At 40.7% G+C, this 12,442-nt stretch overlaps 1 protein-coding gene across 4 annotated transcripts in view; it reads left to right on the top strand.

Annotated features, from left to right (window-relative positions):
- Positions 1-12,442, top strand: part of nbeal1 (neurobeachin-like 1) — a 234,448-nt gene that overhangs the window by 130,748 nt on the left and 91,258 nt on the right. For all 4 annotated transcript variants that reach the window (XM_087988827.1, XM_087988828.1, XM_087988826.1 and 1 more), the window contains 2 exons: positions 8,177-8,260; positions 8,743-8,841. In XM_087988827.1, the coding sequence (XP_087844953.1) occupies positions 8,177-8,260; positions 8,743-8,841 (183 nt within the window). The remainder of the gene's footprint in view (positions 1-8,176; positions 8,261-8,742; positions 8,842-12,442) is intronic.

Raw genomic sequence — 12,442 nt, 5'->3', positions numbered from 1 at the left:
TCACTATGTTGTGAACACTTTTAAAGGAAGTGGTATGGCAAAGTCTGGAAATTTGGAACAGGTTACCATTATTGTAGGTGGTCACTGGAGTAGCAGACTGAAAGAGAATCAGTAAAAGATTGTCTGCTCCAAGTATAAGACTATGAAGGCATTTTGGGCATGGGCTTTGGTTCCCTGACAAACCATTCAATGTTGCTGAATTCTGCTTGAGCAATAAAAGGGTTGTTAATCAAAACTGCTCTGTGTTCAGCATGAATAAACCAAAAAAATGCTTTCAAAACCTACTTCAAATAATTCTTTTATACGTCCATAAAGGAATGAGAGCCATGAAGGTCATTTGTTTAAATCAAACTTGAATTAGATGCCCAACTTATTTGTAAATTATCTATTGTTACACACTTAGTTCCCAGGTTGTTATCACTATTACAAGAGGCTGCCATTATATCCTCAAAATTTCAAAAATGGTTAAGCACATAGGAGCAGGAGGAGGCCATTCAGTCTCTCAAGTCATCCCTGTAATCTGTAAGATCATGGCTGATCTGCCTCAGGCCTAAACTCCTCTTTCATGCCAGCTCTTCTGAGCCATCTACTTGTTGATATTTCAAAAATCTGTCTACCTCCTCTTTTAGTGCTTTCAGTGATCTAGCCTCTGGTGCACTCTCAAGTAGAGAATTCCTAATATTTACTACTTCTGATAGACGATATTTCTTCACATCTCGGGTTTGAATGTGTATCCTTTCATTCTGTAATTGCGTTCCCTAGTTCAAGAATGGAAACATCTTCTACCCTGTTTAAGCTACTTTAAAATATTTTATCTTTCAGTAAAATCACCCGATATTCTTCTGAACCCTCACAAATAAAGACCTAACCCGTTTAACTGGTTTTGATAAATCAACCCCTTCATCCCAGCAGTCAGCCTAGTGAAATTCTTTTGAACTACTTCCAGTGCCAATGTCTGTTTTTTGAAATATGGGGACCAAAACTGTACACAGTTATCCAGGTATGGCTCACCCACATCAACAATCGTAGCTTCTAATAAGACTGCCTATTCTTCGACTCCAATCCCTGAGGTCATAATTCCATTTTGCTTCTTAATTATCTGTTACACCTGTATGATAACTTTTTGTGTTTCTAGCACAAGAACACCCAAATCCCTGTATACTGCACTTTTTTGGAGTCTCTTTCCATTTAAATAATAGTCTGTATTTTGATTCTTCCAAACAAGGTGCATGTCCTCACATTTTCCTATATCAAACTCCATCTGGCAAGTTTTTGCCCATTTACAGAACCTTTGAGCCACCGTGCAGATTTTTTTTATGCCCTCCCACCTATTTTCGCAGCGTCATTATACTTTGTCCCATCCTCTAAGTCATCAATGTAGATGGTACTTAATTGTGCCTTAGGATTGATCTTGTGACACTCAACAAGTTACATCTTTCCAACCTGAAAAAGTGTGAATGATCCCAATTCTGTTTTCTATTGTTAACCAATCCTCAATTCTTTCTAATGTATTATCCTCAATATAATGAGTTCTGGGATTCTTGTGAAATAACAGTTAATGTACCACACTGAATGCCTTCTGGAAATCCAAACGCAATACATCAGCTGGTTCTCCTCAATCAACACTCTTGGTGATAGCCACAAAGAATACTACAAAGTTTGTCAAGCACCATTTCACTTTTACACAACTGTGTTGACTCTGTTTGATTGCATCAACATTTTCTAAATGTTCTGCCATTTCTTCCTTAATAGTGGATTCAAGCATTTTCCCAATTACAGATGTTAGGCTAACAGGTCTGTAGTTTCCTGTCTTGTGCCTCTCTTCCTCCTTGGATAATTAATCAAATAATTGTGACTGTCTCCTTAAACAGTATTCACATAACTCTTTCCCATCTCAAATATCTTGCAGTATTCAAAGCTTGGACAGTAGCTTATCAATTCTTAATCAAATTTCCTTGAGCAGCCAACACTTGCTGCAGATGGAGTTACTGTAGATCACATGAGCGCTCATCAGCTCCCACAAACTACTACTGCGACATATTTCCTCCCTAGCCATCTCTTCTATTTAACTAATTTGGATCTTCAATATTTTAAAAGTGAATTTCCTAACTCACTCTTCAACTTTAATAATTTCTCCTTACTTGAACTTGGCCAATCAAACAAGCGATCGAAGAAATACCCACCAATTGCCTACCCATTTTGCTGTGATGTAACTCTTTGTCAGGTAGAAACAAGCTGAAAAGGTTCGTTGCTTTTGCCTTTCATCTCCCACCCTCATCGCCCTTCTCTTGTAGGTCCTCCTCTCCTAGTCTGCTTCACTGTAATGTTGACTTGCTACAAACTCCTCCCAGTCTCCAGTTTAGATTTGATGTTTTGGCACTCCCTCTTGTAAACTTCCCCAAATATTTATTCTGTGTTAGCAAAGTGAACTTTGTCAGTGCTTTAATATTTTTTAAATGATGTAATAAAGGTAAATTTGAAACTTTTCCAAAAAGCTGACTTGACAAGATGCAATTACATTATACAAAGACATAGAATATAAACATCTTAAAATGGCCAAGTGAGTCTGTTTAACATTTTCCTGATTTCATAGAATGATGCAGCACAGAAGAAGGCAATGCAATCTATTAAAAGAGCAATACATTTAGCTCCCCACTGATTCTACAGCAATTTACAAAATTTTCCTTTTTGAAACATGTATCCTGTTTCCTTCTGAAAATTGTTATCAAAGCTGCTTTACAACTCTGTCATGCAGTATATTTCAGATTATCATAACTCTTCAAAAGGGGAAAAAAGGTCTCCTATTCCTGCTGCTTTTCTGATTCCCGGCCCTTCATTTTTTTCAGATAACTGAGATGCCTCAATGCTAGTATATTCTTGTAAAATCCCTCTGCATTGTTTCAAGGTTTTTAGATTAGATTAGATTAGATTAGATTACTTACAGTGTGGAAACAGGCTCTTTGGCCCAACAAGTCCACACCGCCCCGCCGAAGCGCAACCCACCCATACCCCTACCTTTACCCCTTACCTAACACTATGGGCAATTTAGCATGGCCAATTCACCTGGCCTGCACATATTTGGACTGTGGGAGGAAACCGGAGCACCCGGAGGAAACCCACACAGACACGGGGAGAATGTGCAAACTCCACACAGTGAGTCGCCTGAGGTGGGAATTGAACCCGGATCTCTGGCGCTGTGAGGCAGCAGTGCTAACCACTGTGCCACCGTGCCGCCCACAAAAGGGTGGGGCCCCAAATTGAACTCCAGATGTCTAACCAGTAACTTATAAAAGATTTAGCCTAATTTTCCAATGTTAAATGGTGGTGCTATTTAACTGGTGGACATCATGTATAATTATGTATTTTTGTTAGGCAGTGACAAATAAGGCTGTCTCTGTCTAGTGACATTCCACAGGAGTTTAATGCCCAGTTAGCCTTTTGTTTGGGTGGTATCAGTTGAGCAAAGAATGTTAGCCTGAAAGTGGGTTCCTGTTTTAACTCAAATACTGCTGTGGGCATTTAGCATTTGCCTTTGTTTTTTTTTTGCATAGCCCACTATTTTGTGATGTGAAATGAAACCCAAATGTAACAACTCCAGACAGGCTTCCCAGTGTGCAGTTGTGAAATTATTCTTTCAAACTCAAACGCATATTAAGGCAGTAAAGACTTTTGGTCGGAATGTGCCTCTTCAATGTGGGCCCCCAAGTGTTCAAATACTAGTAGAAAGCTGGAACTCGGCACAGGATTCGTGGTTTGTTTTGCAAAAGGATGACATCATGTCTCCTATTGCCTGAGAATATGTTCTGGACATCAAAAACAGACATGAGTCATTTTTTCCCCTCCTATTCTCTCTTTGTAGCAGTCAGTCTGTTGCATTCCCTTATCAAAAATGACCAATGCTATTTTCCCCTTAAAACGTATCTAAAAGGCTCTCCTTGTAATGGTTTGCACCCAGTCTGCCCAATTGTGGGCTGATGCAGTTTTATACATGTTTAATCTCTGTCATTGTTACTTTATTCCTTTTAATCCCATACAAATTAAAAAAAGAAAATGCATCTGCAAACCAAAAAAAAACTGTGGGTCAACAGTCACTGCATTGATATTGTTGTTCCACATATTTGCCATTTAATTTTTATAGTCTTTGTCTGTTAGTTATTTGACATACAGAGGTGGTAATGTGTACCATCTACAAGCTGTACTGCAGAAATCCACCAAGGCTCTGCCAACAGCACTTTGCAAATCTCTATAGTGCAGAAGAACAAAGGCAGCAAATGTAAGGGAAAACAACCACCTGGAAGCTCTCTTAAAGTCTCTCATTATCCTGACTTGGATTTATTTTGAGCTCTCAACATTGTTACTGGCTCCAAACCGTGGAACTCACTTCCTAACGGAACTAAAATTGTCCTTGCACCATGTGGATTGCAGTGTTCAAAAAGGCAGCTCAGGACTACCACCTCTATTAAGGATGGGCAACAAATGTTGGCCCAGCCAGAAACATAAACATCCTGTGAAAGAGTAAATTAAGTAACAGTTCTTGGACATTTAACTGACGTTTGAGTAGCAGAATTATTAGCTTATTCAGAATTGCAAATCTATTTTAACTTAGGAGTTCAATTTCAATTGATTTCATGTGCTGCATAAAGAGACCTTCTTGCATCTTTAGGAAATGCCTATGGTAATTCCTGCAAACTTACAACTCTAAACAAAAAGGGATATGCTGGGGTTGGAAGAATGAAAGTGTAAACCCATTTATAAATTCTGATTGAGATTTTGTTACTTGGAGGGCACTGTCTCTTTGTCAATTCAGGCTTTTAGTCATTTTTAGACTCAACTTTTCCAATGCTGTCTTGGCTGACCTCCTATCTTCTAACTCCATATACTAGAATTCATCCAAAAGCATGGATGCCCATATCCCAATTTGCAACAATTCCTGTTTACCCATCACTGCTCAAGCGCCCCCCCCCACCACAAAGTCAGTGTTTGAAGACTAACACCGACTCTGCCAGCAGTGTCCAATTTTAAAACTTTCATCCACATATTTAAATTCCTTTGTGCCTGTTCCTCAATATCTCTCTAATTTTCTCCTGTCCAATAAGCTGCTTCCCCAAACTATAACTTAGCCTACTTGTGCATCAATTTCTTTTTAGCAGTTCTACTTTCACCAGCTATGCTCTGCACTTTGTATGAAAGCAAATTACTGCGGATGCTGGAATCTGAAACCAAAAGAGAAAATGCTGGAAAATCTCAGCAGGTCTGACAGCATCTGCAAGGAGAGTAAAGAGCTGACGTTTTGAGTCTAACTGATCCTTTGACAAAGGGTCAGTTAGACTCGAAACATCAGCTCTTTACTCTCCTTGCAGATGCTGCTGGACCTGCTGAGATTTTCCAGCATTTTCTCTTTTGGTCTCTGCACTTTGGAGTTCCCTTCTTAAGCCCACTTGTTCCTTCTCCCTTTCAAAGTTAGTTCCCAGACAAACTTTGTTTCTCCCTTCTTTTTGATGTCTGATGCTTTTTGATCATGCCTCTAAAGCATCTTAGTGTTTTTGTACATTGAAGGCACTAGATAAAGATACACTATCTTTGTTTAAAAGTACACCATTGTCAAACAAAAGATCTAAGAACTTCAATCTTTTCCACTCTGTTTCACATCTAAAATGGATGTTTTGGTAGCACCTGTTCAGTATTTAATCATTTATAATGTAGGTTATAGGAAAGGCAAAGCCCCTGAGTTAGTTCTTGAAAATTAATGTGCAAGCTGGCATGTGGTGTTTGATACTGGCATGGCATTTCCAAGCACACTTTCCTTTTATCTCACAGGGTTTACCTTTGATTTCTCGCACTGTGGTGATGGGTGGATAATTGTGTGATCAGTGATGCTGAATGTTGTTTGGTGCACAGGCAGATTTGTATGTTGTCCTGCTGCTTATTGTTAGTGTTACCCGCACAGTACAGTGACCTGGTCTGGTGAGGAGGTGCAGCAACCACCTGAAAGTTACTGGGTGTTCTGCTGATCACTTACTTCTGAGGATTGCACAAACACTTAAGGTACCAAAAGTAAAGCCACATTACTGTATTTCTTGTGTTTACCAAATTCTACCATGTGCTAGTTTCAGATAATCTGGTGAATAGTTGATTTGTTCTGAACTAGAAGGTTTCAAAGATCAACAGTAGGCTATGCTGGACTAGCTGAGTTGAAATTACAGTGGCTCTGTACCCTAGGTCAGAGAAGAAATAATTGGGCTTCTCATTAAACCATGTCAGCCTAACAAAAGCCCAAAGTCATATGACAGCAGGTTCTAGTCCAGCAGGTTTATCTGAATTCACAAAATTTCGGAGTGCTACTCCTTCATTGGGTGAAGTGATGAAGACTTCTCCTGACAAAGGAGCAGCACTCCGAAATCTTGTGATTTCAAATAAACGCATTGGATTATAGCCTGGTGTTGTGTGACTTCTAACCTTGTCCACCACAGTCCAACACTGGCACCTCCACATCATAACAAGAGGCCTGTTAAGATGTTGAATCAACTCAGAAGTCAAGATCAGACAATCCTGGGTGGCCAGCAGCCGTGTATCTGAGGTTGATGGCACAGATATTTTTAGGGTATATAATCTGAGCCAATCAACCTCTCGTATATATTGTTGCTCATGATACCCTTTCAGTATCCTAGAATATGAAGACGATAACTAGGTGGTGACCGGAATCTTAAAATGAGGATTTCACAAAATGAGATTCCTTTTTATTTTAGTGATCTAGAAACAGGATAAAGCCATCCAACCCAAGAGCCTGTTCTGCCATTTGATTGAATTATGGCTGATCTGTGTTTAATTCCATTTACCTGCCCTCTAATTTGGATTTCCCTTCAGAAGGCCTAATCTTTTGTCACCAGTGCACTCTCTTACAAAGTATAGCTGTTTTCTTGGCAAATTTATGGATTGTAACTTATGTTGTGTAAGTGTTTCTGCTGTCCTCAGAAATGTTTTACTTAATTTTGGATAAACTTGTACATTACCAACTAAAAGTGCAGCTTTCAGAGTGAAATATTTTTTTCGGATTAACTTTGCCTCATTAAGTAGCCTCATTTAATTATGTGATGGCATGCCTGTGATGTTAACTCTAGCTGCTGCATGTGGAAGCAAAGCAATTGGAAACAAAAGAATCAACTGTATCCTGATGTAACTGTAAAGATGTGTATTTTTCCTCACTAGCCTTCGTTACAAAGCTGACCAACACCACCTTATGTGAATAATGGGAGCGGGTGTGGCATGCCGCATAATGTTCTTGCTACAGGAGATTGTTGGAGGCTTGTCTTGTATGGTTATGGGTATTGTCAAGACTTGTCATTCCTACTAGCTTTCTAAGCATTTGTCACTTCACCTCGTTAAATTTATTTTAGCACAGCATCTATAACCAATTCAAGTGTGGCAATAAATCTTGCCCCTCTAAAATGTGTTAAGTATAATACTGTTAAACTGGTGGCAGAAAAGAAAAATACCAAAGTTTTGCTCTCCAGTCTACCCAAGATTGTGTTGCAATGTCCTATTGGACTTCTTCTGAACATCACATAAGGATCTATTTCAGTGATTCAATAATTGAGAAATCTGGCACAATATGGGCTTTGTTGCTTTTCATATTATGCAAGTGGACTTTGCTTTAAGCAGGAGGATTTGAACTAACAATAGTAATGTCAATCCAGAACTATTACTGCCAGAGGTTTAATATATTTGTGTGCTAAATGAAAATGAGGTTACATTTTTAGCCCATGCCAAACAATTATGTGCTTTCACACTGAAAAGATGTATAGGCCAAGAATTAAGCACTAGATTGGTAACATTTGAAACTGACATAGCTACATTTTTTTTTTGAATTACAAAAACTCGAGGTAGGTTTCTTTTGTCACCAATTCCATTTAATGTTTAGTAACCCACTTTCGGATCATTTGATTCCCACTGCTATTAATAGTGTTTTAAAACTGAAATTTGCAGCTGCTGTTCCCTCGGAATGACCCCAATTGTCATAATATTACAGTTCTTAAATGTTAGTTAAATGCCAAGTCTTGATATGTTGGTTTTTCATCTTTATATTCCAATTTTGAGAACAGAGAGCTGGTGAATGAGTATTCCTGCCCTGGTCAGTATTCTTGCTAGTTGCATCTTAATAGTCTAATTGATGTTCCAGGTGTTTCAGGGTCGCCTGGATAGTCTAGCTGTAGCGACGATTCAAGCTTTGACTGCAGTGATGCACAAATCCCCAGCTGCTAAGGTAAGCTTAGTTCATAATCTTGTAAAAAATGAAAACAGAACTATATCTCCAATTTGAATGACTTGAGTTTAAAGTACTTTTTACCCTCTTCCCAAACAACGCATTCCATTTTTCTCAGAATAGTACCGCTCGTTGTTTACACATTGGGACTAGGAAGGGAAGTGACAATTGTGGAATGATGAAAGACCTTCTGCCCACCAGAATTATGCTGCCTCTTTGAATGTTATACAAAGTTTCTTTGGCTGTCGCAGCCTTCTCATGAAAAGTTAGCTGAGATATGGAAGTCAATGCTGCAAGCTTCCAGCCTGCTGCTTCATTGTAGGGAGTTTTGCACTGATTACTGACCCACTAATTTCCAGATTTTCTTCAAAGGGCTCCTTAAAGTGAGGAAACTATTTTTCAAAGATGCTTAATACCGTAAAATGTATTTTAATGACTTTGCATTGAATTTTCCCACATTCCTTTTAAAATTGTGAAACCAGGAGGTGTTCAAAGAGCGTATTGGCTACACGCAACTGTATGAAGTTCTGAAGACTCTTGGCCAGCCATCACGAGATCTATTGAAGGAGCTGATGAACATGGTGAGGCTCAGTATTTCAGTTTGAACACTCAGGGTTTTGCGCAATCTGAAGCTGACTTGACATGTTTCTTTCATTAGTGTCAAGAGTTGGAATCTGAGGATTCATATCAGCAGAAATCCTGTAACTTCCATGTTTTTACAGTTTATTGTAATATTCATCTTGGTTAATAAGTTGTTTAATTCTTTATAGTTTTGTGCTCTCTTTTGCTCATGACTGTAATTTTGGCAATGTTTACAAATGGATTTTAATGTAACACAATCAGTTTCTTTCTTGGTCTTTCCTCTATCGGTTTAATTGTTTTTCTCAGGTACTGTCTTCTAGATCTTGTTTTTTTTTTTAAAAACAACTTGTATCTTTGTTGAGGCCTATGTTCTCCATCAGTCCTTGCCTTTTGCACACGTCCCAACTTTTTCTCCTTGCTCTGTTGGCTGGCTAGGCTGAAAACTCTGGAATTCCCTCCTTAAAACCTCATCATTACTCTCACACTCACTTTCGCTGTCTATACACATGTAGGTACAGGTGAAAAACAGATCTTGGAGATTTACAGAGGATCATTCAGGAGGCTGAGGGGGTAATTGAGAGGAGTTACTGGGAGTTGATCACTCCTAAGGCTCAGGACAAGGATAGATGGGTCACAGTTAGGGGGAGGAAAGGGGACAGACAGACAGTGCAGAGATCCCCTGTGGACATTCCCCTCAGCAATAAGTATACCGTTTTGGATACTGCTGGGGGGGGGATGACCTCCTAGAGGAAAGCCATAGCAGTCAGTTCTCTGGCACTGAGCCTGACACTGTGGCAAAGAAGGGAAGGGGGCAGAATTGAAAAGTACTCGTGGTAAGGGACTCGATAGTTAGGGGAATCGACAGGAGATTTTGTGGTCAGGATCGGGATTCCCGGAATGTATGTTGCCTCCCTGGTGCCAGGGTCCGGGACGTCTCTGATCGGGTGTATAAGGTTCTAAAAGGGGAGGGCGAACAGCCAGAAATCGTGTTACATGTTGGCACTAATGATATAGCCAGGAAAAGGATCGAGGATATAAAAAGTGATTTCGGGGAGTTAGGATGGAAGCTGCAAAGCGGGACGAACAGTTCTGTAGTTTACTACCGGTGCCACGAGATAGCGAGGCGAGGAACAGGGAGCGGGCGCAGCTTAACACGTGGCTGCGCAGCTGGTGTAGGAGGGAGGGCTTCAGATATGTAGATAATTGGGATGCCTTCTGGGGAAGGTGGGACCTGTACATGAAGGACGGGTTGCTTCTGAACTGGAAGGGGACCAATGTCCTGGGTGGAAGGTTTGCTCGAGTAGTTCGAGAGGGTTTAAACTAGTATGGAAGGGGGGGTGGGAACCTGAGCTGTATACCGGAGGTGAGAGTTGATGCAGATGAGACAATAGCAAGAGGTAAACCAGCTAGTGGGAAGGATTTTCCTGGGAAGGAACCAAGGGATCAGTTAAAGTGTGTTTGCTTTAATGCAAGGAGTATCAGGAATAAAAGTGATGAACTTAGAGCATGGATCAGTACCTGGTGCTATGATGTTGTGGCCATAACAGAGACATGGGTTTCTCAGGGGCAGGAATGGTTGCTGGACGTTCCAGGGTTTAGAGCATTTAAAAAGAATAGGGAGGGGGGGGAAAAAGAGGAGGGGGTGTAGCACTACTAATCAGAGAGGGTATCACAGCTACAGAAGCTTTCATTGTCGAGGAAGATCTGCCTACCAAGCCAGTATGGGTGGAAATTAGGAACAGCAAGGGAGCAGTCACTTCGTTAGGCGTTTACTACATGCCCCCCAATAGCAGCAGGGAGATGGAAGAAAGCATAGGTCGGCAGATTTTGGAAAAGTGTGGACGTAGTAGGGTTGTTGTAATGGGTGACTTTAACTTTCCCAATATTGATTGGAACCTCCTTCGAGCAGAAGATTTGAATGGAGCTGTTTTTGTAAGGTGTGTTCAGGAGGGTTTCCTAACTCAGTACGTTGACAGGCCGAAGAGGGGAGAGGCCATTCTAGACTTGGTGCTTGGAAATGAGCCGGGGCAGGTATCAGATCTTGTGGTGGGAGAGCATTTTGGTGATAGTGACCACAACTGCCTCACATTCTACATAGCTATGGAGAAGGAGAGGATTAGGCAAAATGGGAGGATATTTAATTGGGGAAGAGGAAACTATGATGCGATTAGACATGAGTTAGGAAGCATGGATTGGGAGCAATTGTTCCATGGTAAAGGCACTATAGACATGTGGAGACTGTTTAAGGAACAGTTGTTGCAAGTGATGAATAAATATGTCCCTCTGAGACAGGCCAGTTCTGGTCGCTCTATTATAAGAAAGATGTGGATGCTTTGGAGAGGGTTCAGAGGAGGTTTACCAGGATGCTGCCTGGAATGGAGGGCTTATCTTATGAAGAGAGGTTGACTGAGCTCAGACTTTTTTCATTGGAGAAAAAGAGGAGGAGAGGGGACCTAATTGAGGTATACAAGATAATGAGAGGCATAGATAGTCTCTGGCTATCGACTCTATTTCCCAGGGCAGAAATGGCTAACACGAGGGGTCATAGTTTTAAGCTGGTTGGAGGAAAGTATAGAGGGGATGTCAGAGGCGGGTTCTTTACACAGAGAGTTGTGAGAGCATGGAATGCGTTGCCAGCAGCAATTGTGGAAGCAAGGTCATTGGGGACATTTAAGAGACTACTGGATATGCATATGGTCACAGAAATTTGAGGGTGCATACATGAGGATCAGTGGTCGGCACAACATCGTGGGCTGAAGGGCCTGTTCTGTGCTGTACTGTTCTATGTCGGAGGGATGAAATTGACAGGACGGAATTGAAAACAAAGATGAGAATTTTAAAATCAGGCATGACCTAACCATTGTTAGCCCCATTGGAAATGATTAACACATTACCTTGGGTCCACGGCAACAGATAAACTGTATCTTGATGCAGAGACGAATAAATGCACAGCTATCAGGTTTGGTCAATTTATGAAGCAGTCATGGAATTACATCAAATTGACTTTACAGAACAAGATACCAGTTTATGAGGCCTGTGTTTTCAGCACCTTGCTCTATTATGTAGACAACTTACAGCAATCAAGAAACAAAGTCAACAAATTTTATTTGTCCCGTTTCTGGGCATCTTGCAGAAGGACAAAATTAAAAATTCAGCAGCCTTTTCAAAGACACATCTTCCAGGTGTGTTGCCTGTCATAAAGCAGAGGTGACTTAGCCAACTTGGGCATATTTGCAGACTGTCACATACCCAAAGGTATTCTGTATGGGAGGGCCAGTGGACAAGCAGGATGTCCAAAGGTTCACTTCAAGGATACTTGTAAGCCTGACCTGAAGGACAGAAGCATTGATTTTTGCACCCTGGAGGCTGTCACTAACAACAGGGGAAAAGGATAGCATCATCTGGTACCGATGTGTTGGCACCATGATCATCATGACTTGGAAACAGGCACTAACACCAACATAATCTCTTCATGGGCACCACTTGTAGCAGAATCTACCCCTCACAGATTGGTGTCTTCATCCATTAGCTGAATTGCACCATGTGAAACTTCCTCACACCCAGCAAATGTGGTTTGCCACAAAATCATCATCTTATGTA

The sequence above is a fragment of the Chiloscyllium plagiosum genome, unplaced genomic scaffold (assembly GCF_037043375.1).
Source record: "Chiloscyllium plagiosum isolate Xiang-an unplaced genomic scaffold, Cpla_swu_hap1 HiC_scaffold_7, whole genome shotgun sequence".
In the NCBI taxonomy this organism is placed as follows: domain Eukaryota; kingdom Metazoa; phylum Chordata; class Chondrichthyes; order Orectolobiformes; family Hemiscylliidae; genus Chiloscyllium; species Chiloscyllium plagiosum.
Note: the sequence above shows the minus strand (reverse complement) of the source record. Positions and strands in the feature narration are given on the sequence as shown.